The sequence below is a fragment of the Solanum verrucosum genome, unplaced genomic scaffold, assembly GCF_900185275.1.
Source record: "Solanum verrucosum unplaced genomic scaffold, falcon-dt-bn FXZP01000182.1, whole genome shotgun sequence".
Lineage (NCBI taxonomy): Eukaryota > Viridiplantae > Streptophyta > Magnoliopsida > Solanales > Solanaceae > Solanum > Solanum verrucosum.
The window spans coordinates 6,920,540-6,948,337 of record NW_026020378.1 but is presented as its reverse complement, the minus strand read 5'-3'; the positions used below and the strand labels follow the sequence as shown (position 1 = coordinate 6,948,337).

General features: G+C 30.2%; 1 protein-coding gene across 1 annotated transcript; it reads right to left on the bottom strand.

Moving 5' to 3' along the window:
- Window positions 1-14,669: 14,669 nt before the first annotated feature.
- On the bottom strand, window positions 14,670-25,872 carry LOC125838845 (peroxisomal fatty acid beta-oxidation multifunctional protein-like). Its single transcript, XM_049517876.1, has 17 exons — window positions 25,782-25,872; window positions 20,111-20,182; window positions 19,211-19,270; window positions 19,013-19,069; window positions 18,864-18,931; window positions 18,685-18,766; window positions 18,543-18,598; window positions 18,119-18,415; window positions 17,591-17,677; window positions 17,304-17,478; window positions 16,658-16,779; window positions 16,360-16,523; window positions 16,029-16,283; window positions 15,746-15,867; window positions 15,527-15,648; window positions 15,271-15,419; window positions 14,670-14,840 (listed from the first exon to the last, which is right to left on the bottom strand). The coding sequence occupies exons 1-17, from the start codon at window positions 25,870-25,872 to the stop codon at window positions 14,690-14,692; spliced, it is 2,130 nt and encodes a 709-aa protein (XP_049373833.1). The 3' UTR covers window positions 14,670-14,689.
- Window positions 25,873-27,798: the final 1,926 nt, after the last annotated feature.

Sequence of the window (27,798 nt, the reverse complement as noted above, 5' to 3'; positions counted from 1 at the left end):
ACCCATTTTAAAACTCTTTACTAAGATATGCTCCTATATTAAAGGTATGAATTATTATCGATTTAACATCTTTTAAGGTTTATCTATCCATTTGTTACTTTTTTTTAAAAAAAATCTTGAGCTGAAATTCGAATTGATTATAAAAGTTAAATATCACTATGTTAAAATTATTGAGATTAATCGGGTCAAATTGGGTGTGTCAAGACCAAACCCGTTTTTAGCCTAATATTTGAACCCAACCCATTTGAGCCCAAAGTAAACTTGGGTGGGTCAAGACGCAACCCGATTTTTTTTCCAACCCATTTTAATATCTCCAATTTCAACTCAACCCGCCCATTTGACACCCCTAGTGAGAACCCAACATCAGAAGAATCAAGAGCAAATACAAGTATAGCTCTGATAATGTAATAATCGAAATTTGCACAAGCAAATACATTTTTTACCTCCATAGATACGATGTTGAATGTAGGGTCGTCTTAACCCCTATGCCACTAAAGTCATCGCTTGAGGCCCCATATTTGGTGGGGGAGGGGGCATTTTTTTAAAAAAAAAAATTACTTATAAATGTTATTTTTGAAAAATAAATTATATGTACTATGAGTGCTATGATTTTTATCAAGGAAACTGCATATGAGATGAATATAGAACCTGAATTTCGTAAGATACAATTTGATGAAAATATTGATAACATAAAGTAACAATTTGATCAAGTTATTTTTTCACTTCAAAATAGATTTGAACAAATTGAAGCATATGAAAATATTTTTGATTTCTTATTTAGTGGTAAATTGAGATCACTAGATGATGAGAATTTAAAAAAGACATTGTCTTAACCTTGAACTTTCTTTAACACATAATAGTCATTATGATATTGATGGTTTAGATTTATTTTTTGAATTAAAAGTGTTCAGAGAAATAATACAAGTAAAAAATAATGATCTAATAAAAATACTCAATCAAATAAAAAGACTTTATTATTTTCCAAATACACATATTGCTTAAAGAATAATGTTAAAAGTTCCTTTAACCATTGCTTCAGCTGAAAGAAGTTTTTCAAAACTAAAATTGATTAAATCTTATTTAAGATTAACAATGTCTCAAGAGAGCTTTTTGAATAGATTAGCTATATTATCCATTGAAAAGTAATTATTAAAAAAAATTGATTAGAAAATAGTTAATAATGACTTTACATCTAAAAAAACTAGAAAAATAGATTTTAAATAAAAGTATATATGATGAAAAAAAAAAATATAACGGTCCCTCTCTTAAATTTCGCTTTAGGCCCTCAATTTTATTGAATCGACCCTGATTGAATGTATGAACCATCTCATTTGAATATTTAAGTTATCAGAGAAAATACACTTTTAATTACTTTTTTTTTTAATCTAAATAGATGTCAAGTACCTTTATTAATTGACTAGTCTAAAGTTTTTTTAAAAAAATGTCTTGATGGTGTTGTAGTACTTCAAACAATACTATGCAATTATGGAAATGGGGGATGTATTGGAAATTGAAAAAGTGGTATCCAAACTTGACTATCATCTTCAACCATATATAGAATTTCCTAGAAAGAAACTTTCACTAACAAGTGACCTCTACGATATATATATATATATGGGCCGTAATACTCGTATAATGTCTTTTTTGCGAGGTTGACTTGTATAATGTACATATACGTACAGTTTATTTTCGGAAAAATTACTTGAGTGGATCCTTTTAAAAAAATAATTACTTATTTTAAATATACTCTTTAATTATTAATATTTATAGCAATATATAACAATATTATATGTTTTATTAGATTTGTCTTTTTCTTTTGCCTCTTTCTCCTTTTTCTCTCTCGCCTTTTTAATTTTTATCTCTTTTTCTCGCTCTTTCTCCCCTTTTTTCTTCATATTGTTCTTTTTCCCTTGTTTTCTTTCTGCTGCTGCTTTTTCTCTCTTGCTTTCTTTCTTTTTTCTTTTTGTTGCACTTTCTCCCTCTCCCTCTTGCTTTTTTCCCCTTTCTCTCTCTCTATTTTCTTTCATATAGTCAATGATTCGTAGACTAAATAAATTTTTATTAATAATTAATTAATTAGACAAGTAATTTAATCGTAACAAATGAAGAGACATAATAAATTGCAAAATGAATTAAACTTGAATTAAAAATGTGTTCCACACATATTAAAGTTGAATTAGAAGAGAATTAATATGAATGCAAAATGTAGCAAACGAAAGAGCATTTTATGATCTGTAAACGGAATGAATTTGTATAACAATGAATTTCACAAGTAATTAAACGTAAAGAATCAACTAATAAATTGCAAAATTGATTAAAATTGTATTACACTAATATTAAACAAGTAAATAAATTAAACTTCCTTTAAAATGGTATTACACAATATTAAAGTTGAATTAGAAGAAATAATTAAGAATGAATGAAAAACGTAACTAACGAAAGACAAGACAACGATCTATAAACTTAATTAAACTTATATTATTCATGAATAAAACATGTATTATATGTGCCTTATAAATTATTTTTGGCTTGTATCACTAAGAACGTGAGTGTGTATTATAAGTGTGTTACCTAAATTACTTTAGTTCATATCATTAAAAATGGAGTGAAGTTTGCAATATGTATTATAAATGTAGGATGTATTATTCATGATTTTAATACAATTTTAATACAATTATGAAACATATCTAATACAAACGTGATATAGTTTCGTAAACTTCATCCTTTTCGAGATTCAATCTAATATTTCTCCTAAAATCAATTCTAAACTTAACCAATCCTCTTTAAATTGAGATATTAAACTCCAAATGATATTTTCAATTATTTGTAGGAACAACCTATCCAAACTAAAGAGCAAACAGGTAATCTAATCGTAACAAATGAAGAAACCTAATAAACTGCCAAATGAATTAAACTTGAATTAAAAATATATTGCACACATATTAAAGTTGAATTAAAAGTGAATTAAATACGCATGCAAAATGTAGCAAATGAAAGAGCATTCTGTGATTTGTAAACTGAAAAAACCTTGTATCAATAATGAATTAAACAAGTAATTTAATCATAACAAATCAACCAATAAACTGTAAAATGAATTAACTTGTATTAAAAGTGTATTACACAAATATTAAAGTTGAATTAGAAAAGAGAATTAAGCATGGATAAAAAATGTAACTAATGAAACACCAGACAATGACCTATAGAGTGAATTAAACTTATATCAATAATGAATTAAACAAGTAATCTAATAGCAACAAATAATAAACTACAAAATGAATTAAATTTGCATTAAAAGTGTATTACACAATATTAAAGTTGAATTAGAAGAGAAAATTAAGAATAAATAAAAAAACATAACTAACGAAAGACAAGATAATTGTCTATAGACTGAATTAAACTTGTATTATTCATAAGTAAAACATGTATTATATGTGTTTTATAAATTATTTTGGTTTGTATCACTAAGAACATGAGTGATGTTTGCAATATGTATTAAAAATGTAGTGTGCATGTATTAATCATTTGGTTGATATCACTAAGAAGAGAGTAAAGTTGCAATATGTATTAGAAATGTATTGTTCATGAATAAACCTTATATTATACGTGTCTTATAAATTATTTGATTTGTATCACCAAGAAAATGAGTGATGGTTGCAATATGTATTATAAATGGATTGCTCATGAATAAAACTTATATTAGATGTGTCTTATAAATTATTTTAATTTATCACTAAGAAAATGAGTGACGGTTGCAATATGTATTAAAATGTAATGTGGATGTCTTAAAAAGATATTATTAGTGTATTACCTAAATTATTCTTGTTGGTATCACTAACAAAGGAGTGAAGCGTGCAATATGTATTATAAATGTACTATTCATGAATAAAAACATGTATTATATATATCTTATAAATTATTTTGATTTGTACCACTAAGAAAAAGACGACGTTTGCAATATGTATTACAAATGTATTGTTCCTATATTATAAATGTATTAAGAGTGTGTTGCTTAAATTATTTTGGTTGATATCACTAAAAAGAGTGAAGTTTGTAATATGTATTATAAATGTATTGTTCATGATTTTAATACAATTATGAAACATATCTAATACAACTTTAATACAATTGCGATACAGTTTCATAAACTTCACTTTTTTCGAGTTTCAATCTAATATCTCTCCTAAAATCAATTATAAACTTAACCAAACCCTCTTGAAATTGAGATATAAATTCCATACGACATTTTCAATAATTTGTAGGAACATCCTATCCAAACTAATCACAAATTCGTAAAATTCAAATAATGAATTCAAAATTTGAATCTTTATAATGACCATCAATGGTGAACTCTTGTTGTTGTAGTTTTAGAGATTTGAAATTTCTGCTTGAAAACATGATTTTGTACAAATTTTCATCTTTCCATTTCTTTATTCGTTGTATTTTTTGGGTAAAAATAATGAATTATGAAAAATTGATTTGTTATTTAAATGAAAATTTGAAAGAAGAAGAAGAAGTTAAAAAAAAGAGAGAGAAAAGAAGAGTCGGAAGATAATAATTATAGAGAAAGAAAGATGAAGAAGAAGAATTAAAAAATAAAGAGGAAGAGGAAAAAGGGCCGAGAAAGAGGCAAGCGACGGTACATTTTTCTTAATTTCAAAAAATTGTTATATTTAGTTAGAAATATTATATTGACATAAATGGTAAATATTTTTTTAATATAGCATATTTATGTGATTTACCCTTTATTTTCCCACCATTATATATTTTCCATTTCTTAGGTCTGGGGATATATATTGAAATTAAATATCCCTCCTATAGTAATGTGCAAATGTTAAAAAGTACTAATAGATAATATCTACTTATCCATCAACATTTATTTTAATGATGATAGTGATGTATAACCCAACTTGAACACGCCTGACTAGATATATATATATATTCGTTAATTTTCACCAATATACGTACTAGATAACTTAAACCAATAAGACTTGTATAGATAAAAAGAAATTATTTTGTATTTTTTAATACCATTGGAGTTCAAACAATTGAAATCTTAATTAGGGTAAGCGCTTTGTCTTCCTTCAATAAAAGGTAAAATTCAATAATACGCAAGTACCTTCAATAACTAGTTTAAAGTTCAGAAAGGATATTTTGGTAGTTATTGGGGGAGAAAATGACATAAATAGTCCCTTAATTATAGAAATAGGTTTAAAATGGTCCCTTAATTATACACTTAACAGATTTAGTCCTTTAATTATTTAAAAAATTATCAATTTTGGTTCCTTAACTATAACTTACCGGTTTTAGTCCCTTAACTATAAACTTACTGATTTTAGTCCTTTAAGTATTCTAAAACTTATCAGGTTTGGTCTTTGTCTATTTTTTAAAATACCAATAGCTTAGGTTTATATTAACAGAATCCATGTCACGAAAAATTAAATCCTTTAGCAATTTTTTTCTGTTGGTTCTCTCTCTGCTACTTTTTCTTCAAATTAACTTTATGCGAAGAACCTTAACCTCAACGATTTAAAATAAAATTCACGAGGAAAGAAAATATAAGTCATAATTTTATTCAAGAGAGGATAAAATGAAGCATATTATTTCTACTAATGACTTGATAATGCTAAACTTTATTATAAAAAAGAAAAAAAATTATTACCCATTAAATTCAAAGTTTGTACTCCAACGACTTCATTGATCGAAATTTGTTTAATTTTTCAGAAATTGAAATTTATAAAATGGTAGATTTGCAATTCTTTTCTTTTTTTAAATAGATCAATTTAATTATTCTATTCATTTTATTTTACGTAAAGAAATTTTAATAAATTAAATAAAATCCGCACTTATTAGAATATTCAAGTGCAGGTTCAAGCCATTAACAACAATTATATGCTTAATTTTATCCTCCATTAAATAAAATTAGGACTTATATCTTCTTTCTTCATTAATTTTATTTTGAATCGTTGACGTTATTGTTCTTTTCATAAGAGTAGTTTGAAGTAAAAAGGGTGGGGATAGAGAAACAACTTAAAAAATGGGTTAAAGATTTAATTTTACGAAGATTTCCGTTAATATAAACCTAAGCTATTTGTATTTAAAACATGGACAAAGACCAAACCTGATAGGGTCGGCCCATGGACCAAATAAAAATTAATATTAAAAAATAGAGTATTAAAATTAATAGGAGTCTACACTCAAAATCTATTTAAAGTTTGAAATATTACAATTTAAATACAAATTATGTTTATAAAATATGTACTACATAAAATAAAGTTCCTAAAATTTCTAGAGAATCACTACATAGGCCATAGCCTATGAATATTATCATAGTTTTTGTGTTTTATTATGATCTTTGAAAAACAATTAGGTTAATATTTCTATTTAACTATTTATGTTTTTACTTGAAATCAAACTTAATAAATATTATATAGATAATATTATTTGTGTATTTGATTAACAAGTAGTAACACTAGTCAATATTTATGATAATATTTTTAAATTATAATTTAATTTAAAAAATTATAAAAAATAAACTTTTAAGAAAAGAGGGTTGGCCCGACAAAGCCCGTAACCCACACACTTGTGGGCTAGGTCGATCATTTCCTGGCCCACATAAAAAATTGGCTAGCCCGGCTTGGCCCATCAAATTGCAAAGCCTGTATGGATTAGCCCGGATGGGGTGAATCAACCCATATTGACAGCTCTACTCTTTTTTTTTTTTTTAGAAATGCAGTCCAAATTTCATCGATATAAATGTCCCCTCGTGACCAATTTTTATTCAATCGGGAATACTTGAGATCTCCAAATCTTAATTTTATTAAACTTATTAGAATTTTTAGATTTTGTGTTTTAATCTGAATCTTTTCCTTATTACTTGTTATATTCTTTTTATTGTCTTCTTTTTCTTTATTTTGGGAGTTGCTGCAGCTAAGCCAAGAGTTTTTCGGATTCAGTTTATTTATCTTCAAGAGGTAATAATAAAATTTAAGTACATTTTATCATCTTCAAACCTCACTAATGAATTTCACGGGATATATTTAATGTTATTGTAATATGAACATGATAATTATACGTTTCTATATTACTATTTAACAAATTAAAGATGCACATTCCCCACCGGCCACCATTATATATGATCCGTAATAATTATATGCTCACCTAAACACAATCAAACAAATAATCCATCACATATAACATGGACCAGTGAGGATATCATATCTCGAGTAACATGTTAGACTAAATTATTATATATTGAATTAGGTAGGTAAAAACTAATACAATTACTACTTTCAAATATTTGTGAACAAATTTAGAAATCAAATTAGTCGCTAAATCTTTCACTTTGTTGGTGAGGTTTCAATTCTCCATCTTGTCATCTCCTCCTTTTATCCTACCCCAAATTTCTTTTTAATTTTTTTTTTATGAAAAACGATTATTAGTTGGTACGCCATTTGATAAAGCTTATTTTGATCAAGCTTGTTGCACAAATTTTCCTAGTACAATTTGCATCTTTCGTATAGAATGAAAACTATTATATTGAAGTGTGGAGGGTTTCAGAGTGCACCACACAGGAAATGTATCATGTGGTCACTGGTCATGCATGAGAAATATATACTTTGTGATCAAATCTGTTATTCTTTTATATAACCAGTTAGATATTTTAATAAAGGCATAATACATTAATGTATTTGTTGATTTCTATTCCTCTAATTTTAGGTGGACACAAATCAACACATGCATCCTATGAGACATTTTACAAATAAGTTTGAGTGTATTTGACACATATTGTCACGTAGAATATTTGTGTCTATTTATTAAACTTTATACAAATTTAAATATTCATTTATACACAATATTCAAAGCTGAAAGACATAAATATCAGTTAAAGTCAAATTAAAGTGCTATTATGCATTTAGAAAAAGTGCGACTCGATGATGTACTTTTAAAAAATAAAAAAAAAGAAAAAAACTTGTACCGCTAACAAAAAAATTAATTATACACAGTAAAATAACTGAAAGATTGATAGAGGGTAAGTTTTAAATAAAAGTATGACTCTTAGATGATGTGCTTTCAAAAAGAAAATATTCAAACGATGTCAATACCAAAAAAAACTGAGATAATTGATACACTTTTGAAATTCAAATTTTAATATACACAATAAAGTAAGTGAAAATTTGATATAGTATAGCTAAAAAAAAAAAACCAATCAAACCATATCAATCATTAAAATTTAAAAACATAATGGAAGTCGATAAGATTCCCTCTAGCAAACTTTGATCAGGTGTCCACGTCAATAAAGTTGTCATCAAAGGAAAAAAGTCAGTAGTTTAAATCAACACATGTTCAAGATTATATTATTTATTATTCAAATAGAAAAGAAAGCAAAAGGGAATTTCTCCACTGAACATCAATTCAATCTCGAAAAATAAAAAAAAAGTATTTAAAGATATTTTTTGATCCTCAACCCACCTAACTAAAAAAAAAAAACATAATTTCAAGCTATGTTTTTATTTAAATTAAATAAGAGGAAAGATTTATTTTTAAGAATAAATAGCTAAAATTTGTAAAAATAAATAAATTAGATATTAGCAAAATCGTTTTCCGTAAGTTAAAAAAGAAGAAGTAAAAACTCATCAAAACAACACTAATTAATTAATGCTCAAAAATAATTTTAAATATTTATTGGTTAAATACAAATTGATTTTCTCAAAAATTTATGGTTGTTGTGACAGATGTATTTGTCTTGTCACCTGAATACGTCCTTTAAGATTTGTGACATTTTGATTGGCTGTATACGTAACGTCCGTGCAGATTCCATAAATTAGTCTTATTATTTTTGGCACACATGACATGAGTATATTAGTATTTTTATATGATTTTATTAAATGGTAAATTATAATTCATGAATAAGATATTAAAAATATTATGAAAGTGATGAATTATTCATCCGTTCCTTACATATCGTTCTTACTAAGTATAAATGACATTTTCCTATTTTACCCTTAAGAGTTATTAGCCTTGAAAGTATATACAAATTTGACCAACATAGAAAAATTAATTAACTATAATTCATATTCATTGGTCAATTTAATTAATCAAAATAAATTAATTTATTTTCATTTATTAAAAACTTGGTTTCAAGAGAACACTAGATAAAAGTACGATAATAAACTTATCTAATTTCTTAAGGGGCGTGAAACCTAAAATAGTGACAACTAAATAGGAACGGAGGGAGTAATAAATTACATATTTTTATGTTTCTTTTATACTCCTTCTGTTCCTATTAAATTGTCACAATTTTAGATTTCACGTCCTTTAAGAAACTAGGTAAGTTTACTATTGTATCCTTATTTAGTATTTTCTTAAAGTCAAGTTTTCAATCATGAAAATGAATTAATTTATTTTAATTAATTACTTTGACCAATGAACATAAATTATTTACTTAGTATTTCTATGTTGGTCAAATGCATATTTCAAAGCTAATACTCCATCTGTCCAACAATAGTTGTCCACTATTGACTTGACACATATCTTAAGAAACAATAAATAATAGGGTAATATTACTATATTATCCTTTAACTTTATTAAATATAATGATTTGAGAAATGTGTCAGATGATAAATACTATAACAAGGGTAAAATAGATACAAAAAGTAAATTATCTTTTGATTTTTAAAATTGAACAATTATTGTTGGATAACTATTTTTAATGTAGTGGACAACTATTGTTGAACGGAGGGAGTAAATCTCAAAGGTAAAATAGGAAGAATAGTGCATTTATGCATTGATTTTATGATATGACAAGTGTTAAGGATTATCTATTTTTAATAAGGACGACATATAGAATTAAAAGGAGTATAAAAAAATATTTATGATTACATGTTATTACAAACGCTCAAATATCATGTTATATTATATATTTCCTACAACATTATATTTGAGCATTTGTAATAACATGTTCTAACAATTTCGATTGTAATTACAAACGCTCAAATATTATTTATAAACAAAGTTCTAACTGTATTCCTAATATTACGAAGAAGTTGTACTCTCCCCACTAGCAGAAGCCAAACTTGACTACCCTCTATACCGATTTCCGAGAAGCTTATAATTGTCAAGTACGTCGATTTATCCAATTTCGATTCTTCAATTTTTGATGTTAGAAACATATTCACCGAATATCAAATTGAATTGAGAATATGTATAAAAGTTTTTTTTTTAAAATTATATTTAAAATGGATGCAAAAGGCTTAAGGTTCTACAATGGAGAAATTATATGATTAAGCAAACATATACTTGTTAATTAGTCATCATAGCTATAGTTTCAATTAATTATCACTCGCGATCAACATAGTGCCGGCTCAATGTTTATAAAAATAAGGCACATGCCTTAGGCCACCAATTTCAAGGGGACTCAATATTTTACCAAAAATAAATTATGTATTATTTTTTTTTTTATAAAAAAAATAAAATTATTTATGATAAATGTATCTCTTTTATTAAAAAAAAAATCATATTATTTTATTCTCCTTAACCTCAATCAAATAGAAGAAATCAAGAAAACTTTGTTTTGTCTTCTTACCTTCTTTTCGCTAACAGTCACATTATTATTTTTTAAACCCCTTTTATACTCTATGATAAGTTAGAATAATACTCTGTCAAAAATATAGTAAATCAATAGTAAAAATGTGTTGAATAAAGTAAACTGCAAGCCTCTCTAGATTGACTTATTTTTTGTGTTTTTAAACCCAAAAAAAGTTTATAAGCAATTTTGTCAACTTAATACTTATAGAATAATGTTAACAATTCATATAATAATTGCCTCATTTAAAAAAATTTAGGCCTCTAATTGAAATTTCGCTTTAGGTCTCCAAATCTGTTGAGCCGCCCCTGGACCAACATTCAGTGATAATTACAAACATTCGCACGTTTGTATAATTCAAAATTTGTATAATATAATTTGTATAATTGTTTAAAGTTAAGATGTTTGTGTTTGAATAAATTCGTTATTTTGAGTTTATACAAAAATAACTTAATTATGCAAATGTACTCGCGAATTATACAAATGGGATAACTTAAACTGTAGCTACAATCCGTAAATATGTAAACTATAGCTATAGAACATAATTAAATTTATTACAATGACTATTTATAAAAATTCCTCTATAATAATTTATTAACGTTAATGCATATAATTAAAAGAATGTGACATATTTTAAGTAATTGAACACTAAAGAATACGCACAAAAAAGGTTCCCAAAATTTGAATCAAATGTCTTATTGAAATATTTTATTAGGCGTTTAAATGCTTAGTTAAAATAAATTTATTGACAAACTTAGCTAGGGAGCAATGTATTAACCCAAAAAGTATTATAGTGAAATTCCCTTTTGGTTAAGTTTTGTCCTTTTAAGCTTTCTGATAGTGATATATACAGATTTCTATTTTTGGAAGGGAAAAGGCATAAATTTACTTTTGAACTTGTCTCGAAATTTCAGTTACATATTTAAATTAATATAGTGATTTATTATACCTTTGCTACTAAATAGTGAATTTTTTTAACCTCTAAGACGTGTAGCACCACTATCACAATGGAAGGTGTATCACACTTGTGCCAATGCCATGTCGCTGCCACATCAGATGCCATGCCAAATTTTAACTAAAATTCTCCAAATCATTCAATTGTTTCTTCTTCAATGAACACCACCATGAAACCACTATCATTGCCGCCATATTACTACCAAATATATATATTTCACCATGAAAATTAAAATAGTCACCATAAATTTCACCACCTACGATCAAATTTACCATCGAAATCATACTATCACCATTATCTCCACTAAAATTAGAAAGATCCACAACAAAATTTGACACCCATAAATAAACTCATCGCCAAAATTATATCATCACCATCAAAAGGTACAAACCCACCACCAACTATCACTACCACTATTGTCAATCAAATTTTTCTTCTCCACCACCTTCAATTCCCGCTTCTTTGTCACCCCATGCCAACAAATCCATCATTATATTTTATTTTTTAAACTTAATCATGAATTTTATCAACCACCAATACTGCCGAAGAGAAAAATCAAATATAATGAAAATGGTGAAATCGAATAAGCATTAAAATAAGATATGATGGGGGAGGGATGAGGGAGAGGATATTGGTGGAGGTATAGTGGGGTGGATGGAAATTGGGTATGAAAAAATGATGGAAAAAAATAAAGAATAAGAAGATGGTTGCCTAAGAAGAAGAAGAAGAGGTGTTGGGTGGGGGGTGTTGGGTGGGGGTAGGATGATAGTAAAATGAAGATTTTAATTTATTTTTTTACTTTATTTACTGTCAAATGCGTTTTTCATTTTCATTTTTATTTTATTTTTTGCCACGTCAATTTTAGGGTGTAAAAATTATTATTTTTAAACAGTTAAGGTGTGTAATAGATCGTCATGATAGTTTAAACGTATAACTGACTTTTCGAGACAAGTTCAAGAGTGAATTTAATAATAATTCATACTTTATTACATGGCATAACTTCACATGTCATAGTCTTGGCTCTTGGCCTCACATTTGCTTTCTTATTGAGTTGATTATACTTTAATTTATACGAACTTCGTTTCAGTTTATATAAGTTAGTTTGAATTGATATAAAATTTAAAAAAGAACCTTTTTTTAAAAAAAATTTGTGATTATTATATGACTGTAAATTATTTCATTAAAGGTAAAATGAATATTTTAGAATTAAATTATTATATATTAACTATAGAAATGTACTAGAAAATGGTCTAAAGTCCCCCCAACCTATACCTGAAATCTCAACTACACACTCCAACTTCACGGGTGTCCTATCACCCCCTGAATATTTTATTTGTCTATTTACTACACACTTGAGTGCTGCCCTATCCATATAAACCAAATAGATTGTCTCACGTGTTTGCACGCGCAGGTCCCCACCCACTTCAACAACCAATTCTTATATTTTTCTCCATTTCTGTCCTAAAAACGTAAGAAACCCCAAAGAGAAGCTTTTCATCTCCTTTTCTCCATTCGAATCGAAGCATTTTTGGTGATGATCGAGCATTTTGTGTGTATTTTCAACTTGATTACGTAGTTTATCAACTGATTTAATAAAGGTTAAATCTTCTTCCCAGATTTAATTTCGACCAAGAAGTTTGCAAATTCAGAAAAATTTCATGTTTGCATCTCACTACAGCATTGAGCATTGGGCCTGATTTATCCATACAAAGCTTATTCAAGTTTTCATTTGTCATTTTTAACGAATTTCGAGAAAATTAAAATTTCAAACTAGAGATTCTAAATAAGAAATTAGAGCAGATTACAAACCCTAACTTCAAGATTTAGAAATGAACATAAACAACTAAAACCTACCTTAAATTGAAAGAAAATCGTGAAATTTTTAAAAAAGGAACAAGGGTTAATGGTGGAAAAGAAGGAAAATGGTTTATTTAACTTGGGGAAGATGACTGTTGGATAAGTACACTTTTTTTCGTCAAAATTTAAGGGTATTGCCTCTTCTCACGCGCCTAGAGGAGGTGTTCTCATCTCTTATGACGGGTCAACACTCAAGTGTGTAGTAAATAGACAAATAATATTTTTTTTTTGGGGGGGAGGGGGGTGATAGGATACCCGTGAAGTTGGAGTGTGTAGTTGGAATTTCGGGTATAAATTGGAGGGACTTCAGATCATTTTCTCTAGAATTGACTAAAACGAAAAATAAGTTATATAAATTGGGAATAGTTTTATATATGAATAAGCTTTAAAAAATATCTTGTGCACTTTTATCTTCTTCTTTTTAATTTTTGGAGAAAAAATAAAGGAAAAACGTAAAAAATTATAAGCTAATAACCAAAAACAATCCAAAGAAAACTATTGCCATGAAATCCTTAAAATTGGGAATAGTTTTATATATGAATAAGCTTTAAAAAATATCTTGTGCACTTTTATCTTCTTCTTTTTAATTTTTGGAGAAAAAATAAAGGAAAAACGTAAAAAATTATAAGCTAATAACCAAAAACAATCCAAAGAAAACTATTGCCATGAAATCCTTAAAATGACTATTTGTTGGAGTGCACATCTCAAAATGTCACTTATGTATATGATTTATGAAATTATTTAGCAAATTAATTAAATTTAATTTTGTATCAATAAAGTCACTCAACTTTTGACTTTTTCAGTAAAAAAACACTCAAGAAAAAAGAAAAAAAATGAAATAGATTTCTTTTAAAAAATAAATAAATTGTGAAATCACACGTGTGCCGTCTATCAAGAATTTTGTTCTCTATACCACGTCAAAACTTCGAATATAACTGAAAGAGATACTTGTACCTTTTCTCAAAAAGAAATATTAATCGACAATCTAATAAAAGAATATAAAACACCTAAAAATTTACTTTAAATACACATTTTATTCTGATTTCCCAAAATTATCAATAATCTTTATCATCCCAAATTGAGTACCTTTAGAAATGTGAGACTCATTACATCAATTTCTTCTAATTAAATTCATCAGCATGGTATTACCCATAGTTATATAAATTAGACAACCTAGATTATTGAATATTATAATGAAACATATCCAAATAGGACTAGATAGATGGTAAGAATTCATATAGTAAGCCCCCAACAACGTTGATAACGTTGAAACAATCGTCTTCGAATATTTAAAGCTATAGTTCCGCCAATGGTATGCCTTTGGTAGCCCTTTCTTGCAAGAATTGTGATGGCTTGAAGAAATTACCATATGCTTCTGACCAATATTTCAGCCTTGCATATATGTACTCTGCTCCAATTGAATCTGCCCAATACATAATACCTCCCCTGCAAACATAAAGTTTAGAAGCTAATAAATTAAATAACATGTTAAATGTAAATGGGAAATAAACAACTTTGTTATTAGATATATGATATAGGTGTTGTCCTAGGTCCTCGATGCTGCATGAGTGTTAAGTCGTGCTCAAAACTCCTACAACATAATTAAGTCCTACTTACTTAACCATTGCGCGTCACATCACCCTATCCATTGATGAAGAAGTGAAAATGCCTTTTTTTTTTCCACATGCAACTTATGGACCTTTCAAACTACGATATAAAAATTCCTTTTGAGCAAACTGAAAATCTTATGAGAATATTTTGTAAATTATTGCAATCGATTGATGATAGTCTAAGGTTGAGCAATATACAAGCAAACATTTGACCTGAGTCTACAATCTTAAGAATTGATAAAGAGCTCTTATAGTCATATATATACCTCTCTGAAGGGAACTTCATCCCATGGACAGAAGCAATATCAAGGTCTGATGCTCTCACAACAACTCCTTCCTCAATTACTCGGCACGCCTCATTGACCACAGGGAAAAATAACATTTCCACAATTTCTTGGTCCGTCACAGATATTGGCTGTCGAATTGCAATACAGCAAACATGTTAGAGTACTCAGTGAAGTATTACATAGATAATGATCACGACGAAAAAGGATCACAAGAAGATAAAGACACATTTTTTACCTCTCCCCCCGGCATAATGCTAGCAAGTCTTCTAGACTCTTCAACTATTTGCAACACAGAGAGATCTGGTTCAGGGATCTTTCCCTTGTTATATAAGTAGTAGCCTCGTCCGTTTTTCTTGCCTGCATTTCTAAAATTAGTTTCCTAAAGCAAGCCCTTGCTAAGAATATTATGAAATAAGTAGTAATTTGAATGCGAGTAATAATATATCATCCATGCCTGTACGACCATTTGCCATCATAAGTTGAACTAATGGACACTGGAAAGTGCGATCTGGAAATGCTGCAGCGAACTCCTTGACTACTGCCAGAAATATACTATATCCAGACAAGTCGAAAAGCCTGCAATATTAAAATGAGTATTTATCGGAAAGACACTATAGCAGCCAAATTACAATGTCTCATTTTACCATCCATTTCTACTGTAACTGTTTGATACAGACTTTAAGCACTCACTCGAATCACATAATATCAAGAGATAGAATTGGGAGAGAAGATTTTACTGGAAAGGTCCAATTCGCATGCCAAATTCAGTGATAACTCGATCAACTCTGAAAACATCAACGCCTAAGTTTGCCAATATCTCAGCTCCTTGCATGTATGGGAAAAATGTCCGGTTGACAGCAAAACCGGTGCAGTTTTTCACCACTATAGGAACTTTTTGGATGATCTTAGCAAATTTAAGAACGTCGAGTATTACTTGTTTAGAGGTGTTTTCCGTCTGTACAATTTCCAAGAGTGGCATCACATGAGCAGGGCTGCAGAAGTAGACAAGTCAGAAAATTCAGTAGAACACAAGGAAATCTGATAGCTAAATTGAAGTAGGTTATATACCTGAATAAATGTGTGCCAACAATGCGATCTTGTGATTTTGTCCTTGCTCCAATCAGATTAAGATCAATGGTGGATGTATTTGACGCGAATATGCAATGAGGAGGACAGATCTTCTCAATTTCTTCAAAAATTGATTGCTTCAACAATACTTCCTCATTTACCACCTGAGAGAGAATAGGAGATGAAGGTTTCCACAATTGTAAAAGTTATAGCTGATTTTAGACTAATCAAGGCCATTGAACATAAAAATGCATTGATGCAAAGTTAAACAAAGAGTAGTATGGATCCGATGAGTAACCTCGATGACCATGTCTACATCTGTGAATTCTTCATAGTCCACAACACCTTTGAGGAGGGAAAAAGCTTTCTTCATTTTCTCCTCTAACAACTCTCCTCTTTTCACCAGGCTTTGGAGATTTACTGTGGCACAAATTATATGCATCAGCAACAGTTTAATGCTATATTATGGAAGAAATGCAATATTTTATATTAGTCTGTTCTTCTTCTTAGGAAATGTAACATGTTACGTTCTGTCTCAAGACTATACATAGATATCACAGCTCGTAATTCTCATATACAAAGAAGAAACAGAGGAGAGCAATAAAATCCCCTAAGATGCTTCAGGATAAATGAACAAACACAACAACCAAAAATGAATTCTCAGCTCGACTAAAGTAATGGAGGTTTTTCAAGTCCTGATTGAAGCATCCAAAGCCTGATCGACATTGTCTATTAGATATTTGTGCTTCGTATGCCCTTCTTCTCTTGTGAATGAACTCCTAAACATATTTAGTGCTGATTCATTTTCATTGTTTTCTAAGTCCTTACATTTTTGCACTTCAAGTTATTAACAGAAAAGCTTCACTTTGCCACCAAAAAGTGTAAATTACTACAACTTATATCTGTGTAATATGAAAAAGACATTCCGAAAGTGGGAAAGGTACCTTCTATTGATTTAAGTGACTTTTGCTGATAGTCGAAGTTGATTTCTTTGAGAATGACTTGTATAGAACTGAGTATAAGAGCTGTGGCAATACCAGAGCCCATTAAACCACCACCAATAACAGCAACCTTCTCTATTTTCCGGTGCTTAAGCTTACAGTCGGTAATGCCTGGTACCTGTACATAGTAGAAGTTCCAATTGCATCAAAGGATGACCGGCAACACAACATTTGAAAGTAGTTATTAAAAGGGAATGGCTTACAAAAAACTAATAACATTGAGATTCTACCTTTGATGTTGCACGTTCAGCAAAATAAGCATGCAGCAGAGCTTTAGCAGATTTTGAGAGTACTAGTTCTCTGAAAACCTTGTCTTCCTACAAATAGCAGAAACTCATTAACTCGAGAACTAACAAACTAAACCATACCAGAAAATCTCAAAACAAATATCCGAAAGACAATCAAACTAACCACAAAGAAAATAGTAGAAATAGAAAAAAATAAGGACTCATTTAGCAGACCTAAGTGAAACTATAAAAAGCTATCCTGTAAAAGACAGCTAGGAAACAAATTTATATCAACAAGTCGACAACATTTCTACTTCCCTTGCTCGACTAGAACTTAGATTGTGAATGTATAATAAATGAATTTGCACTTATTAGTTGAAACTTCCACTCATTTTATAACGGTGTAATTGGTTCCATACTAAGTAGAGGATGATAAAAATGACTAAGCACATAAACTTGAACTTTCATATTTCTTGCTACAAGTTTTTGCATGCTAAGAAAGAACTTTATGTTGTGTGTTTTAAGCCTCACCTTTAAAACTCCAGCATATCCTCCAGAAATGATACCTTCTTCTATCACATCAAGGCACGCTTTATAATGGGGAGAAGTCTTCAAAACCTGTTGTCTTTTAACTTCCAAGATAGCAGATGACTCATGTATAGGTTCAATTTTATCTGTCCTTTGAAGTGTATGAGTACGGGCTATCCGCCCTTCTGCAATATCTAATGCCCAGAGACAAGAAACTGTTAAGAGGTCTTCATGAGAAGATACCACATCATCGATAATGCCCAACTCCTTCCCTTCTTCTGAGGTAATGATCTTGGATGACTGTCACATTATAATAACTAGTGTTTAGTACAAAGATAGGTGAAAAGGAAAAAGGACAAACTCCCAATATTAGACAACCTATTAACTCCAACTAACAAGTTAATCAATGGAATGTAATCTGGCTTACCATTAACATCTCAATAGCCTTTGATGTCCCAACAAGCCGTGGAAGACGCTGAGTGCCTTCAACCATATGTGTGACTTTATCAACAATAGCAATAATATATCAACAAGCTACACTAATATATAATAAAACAAGACATGTTTACCTCCACAACCAGGAATAAGTCCAAGCTTCAGTTCAGGTAGACCAAGTTCAGCCCTCGACGTTGCTATTCTAGCACTACACCCCTAAACAAAAAGAACAATAATAAACATATCAGGTTAAATACTAAAAGCTACAAAGGTGTAAAACCATGAAACTCAACTTGAGGCAAAAATAACAAACCATAGCCAATTCCAAACCTCCACCAAGGGCAAATCCTTGAATAGCAGCAACAGAAGGCTTCTTACCATCTACATTACAATAACCAAAATCAGGACAAATAAAGTTATATATTGAGAATAAATGAAATCAATGTATATTGTGTTAAATACTTTCAATTGTGTCAATCACAAGTTCAACCGATGCATCCGGTAGAAATGAAGTGTCCCCTGTGACAGATCAAGAAAAGGATTTTGTCATTTTACAATATAAATTACTACAACAAAGTCTTTTGAGTTATGTTCGAACTGACCCGAACTCCACAGTTATACATAAAAATAAAAATAGAAGGTGTTGAGTTATGATTATACCATTCTTTTGAACTTTCTGAATGATGTTGATGTCAAGCCCACCACAAAATTTGTCATCTCCTACAATGTTGAAAGACTCCAATAAATTTGTAAATCATAAAAACTACTACTACTAAAATATTTTTTAATATGGACTAAATAAAAATTAAATTATTTTCAATTATGTAATGTTTATTGGGTTGATCTGAGGAAATACACGCTTTGCACTTTCGTGTCCGAATTAAAGTACTTCCCAAGTGTTAGAGCTTTGGTCATAATTCATTGTAAAATATTGAAAAAAAAATAGCTATTTTACAAAGAAAATTAAAAAATTAAAATTATATTTGATCATGAATATAAATTAGAATTCTTTTTCATTTTTGTGAGCAATATAGAGCGGGAAAAAAATGACATCATTTTTTGAATTTTAAAAAAAAATTATGACCAAATGTATTTTTCAGAGTTCAACTTTAAAAGAAAAGTTACAAAATTCCATGGCAAAATGCCATTATTTTTGCGAGAAGAGTCTAGTTTAAAACAGTAGTATTATACGTGAATCAAATAATCAAGTAGTGTATAATAATCAAATATGAGATGAAATCTTTAAATAAGTAAAAAGGAAAAATGCATAAGTACCCCCAGCCTATACCCGAAATCCCAGAGACACACCTAACATTTACTAAGGTCCTATTACCCCCGAACTTAATTTATCTATAATATTCTACCCCTTTTCGGCCTACGTGGCACTATCCTTGAAAATTTTGTCAACATGCGCTGGGCCCACAAGATAGTGCCACGTAGGCCAAAAAGGGGTAGAATATTACATATAAAATAAGTCCAGGGGGTAATAGGAACTTAATATGCATTTTCCCAAGAAAAAAAGGTATATACATGCACATTATTATAGTATTAATAAATTACCAGTTAAAACTATAGCTTTGACATCGTTTCGTTCTACAGCTTCTTCATATTGCTCTTTCAAACCACCTATCACTGTTCCAAAAGACACAAAAAATTAATACTTCTATATAGCAATGAATATTAGCAATTAAATTCAAAACTAAAGTTTGGCAATCGTTTTTTATTTACTATATTCTTAACATTAAAGAAGTAGTTCTTTTTAATACTGCTAAAACGGTGTTAAAATGAGACGGAGACGGAGGGAGTATGCATGAGTTATAATAAAACTTTTAATCACACTGTTGTGATATAAAGTAGGTGACATTAAGGGTTGATATTAGTTAGCAACAGAAAGGGTAGATTAGTCTTTTTCTGTAAAAGTTGTTATAACTACCTTCTGGAAGTTAGTTCCAGAAATATATAAGTAGCTACTTCCTCATCATGTACGCTTAACATTTTTCATACAAAAAATAAAAAAGTTCCTCTCTTCTAAATCTCTCTCATTCATGGTGTTGATTGAGCTTCTTTAGTTACGTTCATGGTATCAGAGCTTCATGCTTCAGTCTAATTAAGATCTGAAGCTGGTAGTTGCCAAAGGATCAAAGAATCAATTGATTGATTCATAGAGTTGTATCAAAATTGGATACAAATCGTAGCTTGAGATAAGGCTGGATTATGTATCTTATGGTAACTGTTAGTTAATTGTTTCCGCGAGAAGAAGCTCAAGTAGATCATTAATGGCACCTGGAAGTAGCTCTGCTGATTTACCTCAGAATGAATCTGCACCACTTGTTCCTCAAACTAGTAGCTCTGTGCAAGGTCAAGGTATTGACTACAATCATCCCTTGTTTCTTAATCCTGCTGATGTTAGTGGTATTAGTTTGATTTCGTTTCAACTGCTTGGGATAAAAAATTATATGTTATGGAGTAGATCTATTCGACTAGCATTGTTAGGAAGGAATAAGCTTGGGTTAATTGATAGAACTGTTAAGAAAGAGATGTATAGTGTAGAATTGTGGGGACATTGGGAAAGAGTGAATGCAACTGTGTTGTCTTGGTTACTAAACTCTATATCTAAAGGGTTATTGAGTGGACTTGCTTTTGCCTCTAGTGCATTTGATGTTTGGACTGATTTAAGAGAGATGCATGATCGAGTAGATGGTTCTAGAACCTATAGCTTGCACAAAGATATTGCATTTATGCAACAAGGTACTGCATCTGTCTTTGAGTATTACACAAGACTCAAAACTCTGTGGGATGAGTTTGAGATATTAGTACCAACTCATTGCTGTAACTGTGAGGTTTCAAAGGGATTTGTAACTCATATGAACAGGCAGAAGGTTTATCAGTTTCTGATGGGACTAAATGAATCGTATCAGCAAGCTAGAAGTCAAATTCCCATGCTAGATCCATTACCAACAATCAATCATGTGTACTCTATGATAGTTGGGGATGAATGTCAAAAGGTTGTGGTGAATTGTACTACTATCTTGGGAATGACTTCTATTAGCTCAGATCCATCTATTGCTATGTACTCAAAAGCTGGTAGCAGTTCAGGTGTTAGTAATAGCTCAGGTGTGAATTAGAAGTTTAAGGGAATTCAATATTAATATGTGATTTCTACAAATGCAAAGGTCACAACAAAGAGTTTTGCTACAAAGTGGTAGGTTTTCCTCATGATCTTAAGTAAAAAAGAAAGGTGCAAGGGGGATCAATTTCCCCAACTAGCAATCACTCCAATCAGTATCCATCAGCTCAGGCCAACTTTACATATGGTCTCAACACCAACATTCCCCCACCAGGCTGGGGAATTCCATCTAATCCACAACAACATTCTTCTGAGGGATCTAATGTCAACCTCAAAATTAGTAAAGCTGAGAAAGAGGTTCAACAGATACTGCAGGGATGTACTTTTACAAAGGATCAGTATGATCATATTTTGAAGATGGTTCAATAGAAGTCAAATGCACCTACTGTTTTTACTTGCACTACTGCTAGTACTACAGGTAAGGACTCTTTTATTGTTGATCATAGTCGAGTATGGATTATTGATATAGGTGCAACAAATCATATGGTCTCTAACTTAGATATGATGGTGAAAGGTTCAGTGTCAAAGCTTCCAGAATTGAAACCTGTGTATCTTCCAAATGGTACTACCACTCAAGTTTCTCATGTTGGTTCATGTGTCCTATCAGCCAGAAGTATCATCAGTAATGCATTACATGTTCCAGACTTCAAATATAATCTATTATCAGTCAGTTAGATCACAAAGGAGTTAGGTTGTTCTGTCACATTCTTTCCTAATTTTTGTGTTTTCTAGGAACTCTATAGTGGAAAGGTGAAGGAAGTTGGTAAAGAAGAGGGTGGTTTATACTTACTAAAGCTGCACTGAACAAATAAAAATGCAAGTACCAGCAGTGAGAAGGAATGTGCATTTGCTGTCAACAATATAAAACCAGTAGACATGGAGTTATGGGATCAAAGATTAGTGCATGTATCTTTTGCAGTTCTTGCAAGGATGTTTGCTGTGAATTAACAAAATTTATGTACTTTGTCTAAATGCTCTATATGTCCTTATGCCAAACAAACAAGACTAGCATTTCCTATGAGTAGTATTAAAATTGTAGCCTGCTTTGATTTGATATATGTTGATGTTTGAGGTCTCTATGTTGTACCTACAGTTGATGGTAGTAAGTATTTTCTTACCATTGTTGATGGCTTTTCTAGAATGGCTTGGTTATTTTTGCTTAAACATAAATTAGTTGTTTTTGTTTCTATTAAAGAGTTTCTTGTGTATGTTAAAACTTAATTTGGGAAGGCAGTCAAAATATTGAGGTCTGATAATGGTACTGAGTTTGTGAACTCTGTATGTGTTAATATGTTCAAAGATATGGGTATTATGCATCAAAGATCATGTCCTTATACTCCTCAGCAAAATGGTGTTGCTGAAAGGAAACATAGGCATTTACTTGAGGTCACAAGAGCACTCAAGTTTCAGGCTAGTATACCAGTAAGTTATTGGGGTCAATGTGTGTTAGCTGCAGCATACCTCATTAACAGGTTACCTAGTAGTGTGATTGGTTTTGAGACACCTTATGAAAGGCCATATGGTAGAAAACCAGTATTGACTCATCTCAAAACCATTGGATGCTTGTGCTATGCTAAACAACTGACTGAGCTTGACAAGCTACTACCAAGATCCAGGTCTGTTGTTCTTATGGGATATTCAGAAATTCAAAAAAAATATATATTACTTGATCTAAGTAACATGTCCTTTTTTATTAGTAGGGATGTACTGTTTAGAGAGGATCAATTTTCTTTTGCTCAGATGTCTAGTCCAATTGAAAAGGTGTTTCCAAACTCCATGCCTGATTCTACAGTTCTGCGTCCTAGACTAGATCACATGATGTCTCCCTATGTTCCTACTACTAATTATCCTTATGGTGATCAACAACAGGAGTCTGAGTTGCCTTAAGTCATGCCATACCTGTTCCTGAAGTAGATACTGATGTTATAGCATCATATTCTGTTGATGAAAATTCTAGACTGTCTGTTGTTAGAAGATCTTCTAGGCCTAAACAATTACCATTATGGATGAAGGATTTTGTTTCATGTACTCTCAATAAACTTGTTCCCTACCCTATGTGCAACTATATGAGTTATAATCATCTCTCCTCTCCTTATTAAGCTTACATTGCTGCAACTTCTATCATAAGGGAACCTGATACCTACTTCGAGGTTGTTACAGATAAAAGGTGGGTGGATGTTATGCAATCTGAAATTCAGGCCCTTGAAAGTAATAACACTTGGGTGATCACTGATCTACCACAAGGGAAGAGACCTATATGTTGTAGATGGATCTATAAAGTGAAGTATAAATCCACAGGAGAAGTGGAAAGATTCAAAGCTAGGCTGGTTGCTAAGAGGTATAGTCAGCAGGAAGGAATAGACTACAAGGAAACTTTTTCTCCTGTTGTGAAGATGGTTACTGTTAGAACTATTGTTTCTCTTGCTGCTTCAAGGCATTGACATATTCATTAGATGGATGTGTTTAGTGTCTTCCTACATTGTGAGCTAGATGATGAGATCTATATGCAGTTGCCACAGGGCTTTGTCAGTCAAAGGGAAAAGGTATGTAGGCTGACCAAATCCCTATATGGTCTCAAACAAGCACCTAGGCAGTGGAACCATAAGTTGGACTGAAGCACTTCTCAAACTAAAGTTTCAGCAGAGTCAACATGACCATTCATTGTTTATTAACAAAACAGAAGATGGGATCATTATAGTACTTATGTATGTGGATGATATGTTGATCACTGGTAGCAGTCTAAAACTAATAGAAGATACAAAAGGAGCATTACAACAAGCTTTCAAGATGAAGGATCTAGGTGAATTAAAGTATTTCTTAGGAATTGAATTCACTAGATCAACTGATGGTATATTGATGCACCAAAGAAAGTATGCTCTTGAACTGATATCTGAAGCTGGCATGACAACAGCCAAACCTGCAGACACACCTATTGACATCAATGTTAAATTGACATCAAAGTTATATGATGAGCATGTAAAGAAGGAACAAGCTGAGATAGAGGATCCACTTGTGGATCAAACAATGTATCAAAGACTAATTGACAAGTTATTGTATCTAAATATGACCAGACTAGACATAACATTTAGCACACAAACTCTTAGTCAATTCCTACACCATCCAAAGAAGTCACATCTTGATGCTGCGCTAAGAGTGATCAAATATATCAAGAGACAACCTGGACAAGGTTTATTATTATCCAGCAGTTCAGATGGTTTGGTGACAACATTTTGTGATGCTGATTGGGCTTCTTGTGTGTTGACCAGAAAGTTTGTAACAGGATACATGGTGAAGGTTGGTCAGTCATTAGTTTCTTGGAAGGCAAAGAAGCAAACGATATTGTCAAAGAGTTCAACTGAAGCTGAATATATGAGCATTGCCTCCATTGTTTCAGAATTAGTGTGGTTGCTTGGTTTGCTGAAAGAAATAGGAGTTGAAGTCCAACTACCAGTGCAGGTGTATAGTGACAGCAAAACAACCATTCAAATTGCTGCAAATTCAGTGTATCACGAAAGGACGAAGCATATTGAGATCGATTGTCATTTTATAAGGGAGAAATTACAACAAGGACTAATCACTGTGAGCTATATTTCCACAAGTGACCAGCCTGCAAATGTGTTGACAAAAGGATTATCTAGACTTCAACATGAACACCTACTATCCAAACTAGGAGTGTTAGATATCTTTGCACCACCTAGTTTGAAGGGGAGTATTGTGATATAAAGTAGGTGACATTAAGGGTTGATATTAGTTAGCAACAGAATGGGTAGATTAGTCTTTTTCTGTAAAAGTTGTTATAACTACCTTCTGGAAGTTAGTTACAGAAATATATAAGTAGCTACTTCCTCATCATGTACGCTTAACATTTTTCATACAAAAAATAAAAAGTTCCTCTCTTCTCTTCTCTTCTAAATCTCTCATTCATGGTGTTGATTGAGCTTCTTTAGTTAGGTTCACACATATATGCAAGCATCATTATTTTTCTTCACCAAATAACTTTGGATGAATATAATTTTGGATGAATAATTTTAATTGCAAATAATGTGAAAATTAATTATAGTACTAGTGCGCGCGCGCGCATATATATATAAATTAATTAATTACCTGAAATTGTCAATGCATTAACAGGAGGATTGCAAATTCTGATAATTGCAATTCCATCTTTTCCAATTTCCATGCTCACTAATTGGGCCATTATATTTCTGCAAATTCTGAAACTCAAATATATGAATTTGTGCTTTCCACCTTTTAATTAAAATTACTTTATTATAATTCCAAATAAAAAGACTAACTAATTACTCCATCACATAATTAGTAATTTATAGCTACAGCTAGCTAGCCTTTATTTTGCTAGAAAAGTAAATGGATAAAATTGGTTGTTGGTTTCCAACTATTAGTAAAAAATAATAACTTATCTTTCCAATTAAAAAGTACAAACAAATCACCACAGAATTTACAGCTACAGATTTAGATTGCTTGAAAAGATAAATTGCTAAATTGAATATACGTGGCATACACTACACCAAAAATAATCTTTAACGATAATTAATTAACGATAATAATTTAATCACTGTTAATTCTTTTCAGAGGCAATTATTAGAAACAATTACATTTTAACATTTTTATAAATGATGTTAAAGCCTATATATAGCGACATCAAATCTAATAATATTTAATTAATATCGGAGATTTTACACTCTTAACTTGATTTTGATTGCGACATAGTTTTCATTTTATCCCTCTTCAAGAGCTTTTTATTTTATCCCCTCCAAAAGCTATCATCTTTTTGTTTATTGGTGACTTGAATCCATATAGAGGTGATTATTTTACCATTTAAATAATCTCATCTTGTCTATCGTGATATAAAATTTAAAATTATATCCATCCCATATTTAATTATAAGTATTAAATAATATTGTTTTAAAAAAGTCTTACCTAATTCATTACAATAGAAATAACTTTTAGCGGCAATAAATATGTATATTAACAAAGAATGCTAAAGTATTTCACGACATTAGTTAATTGTCATTACATTCAGTATCGCTACAGACTTTACTGACATTTACGAAGAATGCTAAAATATAATTGTCGCTAGTAATTACCTCTAAAAAGAACATATTTGATGGTAATTTAGTTATTATCATTAATTAATTACTATTAAAAATCATTTTGAGTGTAGTAATTAAACCCAAAATAAATATAGAGACAAAGAATGAAAGAATGGAGTTGAGATATATATTAGAACCATGCAGATTTCTGGTAAAAACAGAATAATTCTTTCATACTAATGCCTAGCTTGAAAAATAAGCTATAGAATTTGGTGATTTTACTAACATATATAATTTATTTTGCAGAAGACAATTAAGTAGTTAACTTAGGTCAATAGATATTATATGACGTATACACTAATTAAGATAAGATGAAGGTATAAGTGAGAAAATAATTTTAAAAAATGAAATAGGACAAAGGGACTGCACCTGTTTAATTATGGCCTTCAATCAATATATAAAGGTGCTCAATCACAAAATTATATTGCATCACATGCTTATATTTATAGAAAAAGTTCCCTTCTACGTGTCTGCATTAATTTACACACAAAAAAAACAATCACTCCCTAAGGCGACTCTTTGTGGTCTAAAGTCACGATTAAATAAAAGCTTTAATTTTTTTGTTTAAAAAAAATATGAAGTTTATTATAGCCATAAATTTATATATTTAGAATTATACTAATAACTCTACATCTTAAAAGTTTAATAGAGTAGACCACCAAATTTTTTTAAAAAAGGTTACTCCTTTTGTCTCTATTTATGTGGCACTTTTCTGATTTCGAGATTAAACAAGTCTATCTTTGACCGTAAAGTTTTCATATATTTTTTAAATATTTTAAATTTTAAATTATTGTGATTTATAGTACTTTTAAATTTAAAGATTTCATTCGCAAATTTCTGATCAACTTAAACTATTTGACTCCAAAAAAATGAAAGATATCATATAAATTACGACAAAAAGAGTAATTTTTTTCAAAAATGTAAAATTTCCCATTCATCTTTTACTTTAGATTACTAACGTGCTTAAGCCGCTCTAGAGTGAGTCGACAAGGTCGTCTTAACCCCTAGAACAC

Excerpts from the sequence above, each read along its gene's own strand:
- LOC125838845 (XM_049517876.1), bottom strand. The coding sequence starts at position 25,872 with ATGGCCCAATTAGTGAGCATGGAAATTGGAAAAGATGGAATTGCAATT. Across the intron at positions 19,271-20,110 it reads CAAAGCTATAGTTTTAACTG|GAGATGACAAATTTTGTGGT; the intron begins GTAATTTATTAA and ends TCAACATTGTAG. Across the intron at positions 17,678-18,118 it reads GATATGCTGGAGTTTTAAAG|GAAGACAAGGTTTTCAGAGA; the intron begins GTGAGGCTTAAA and ends TGCTATTTGTAG.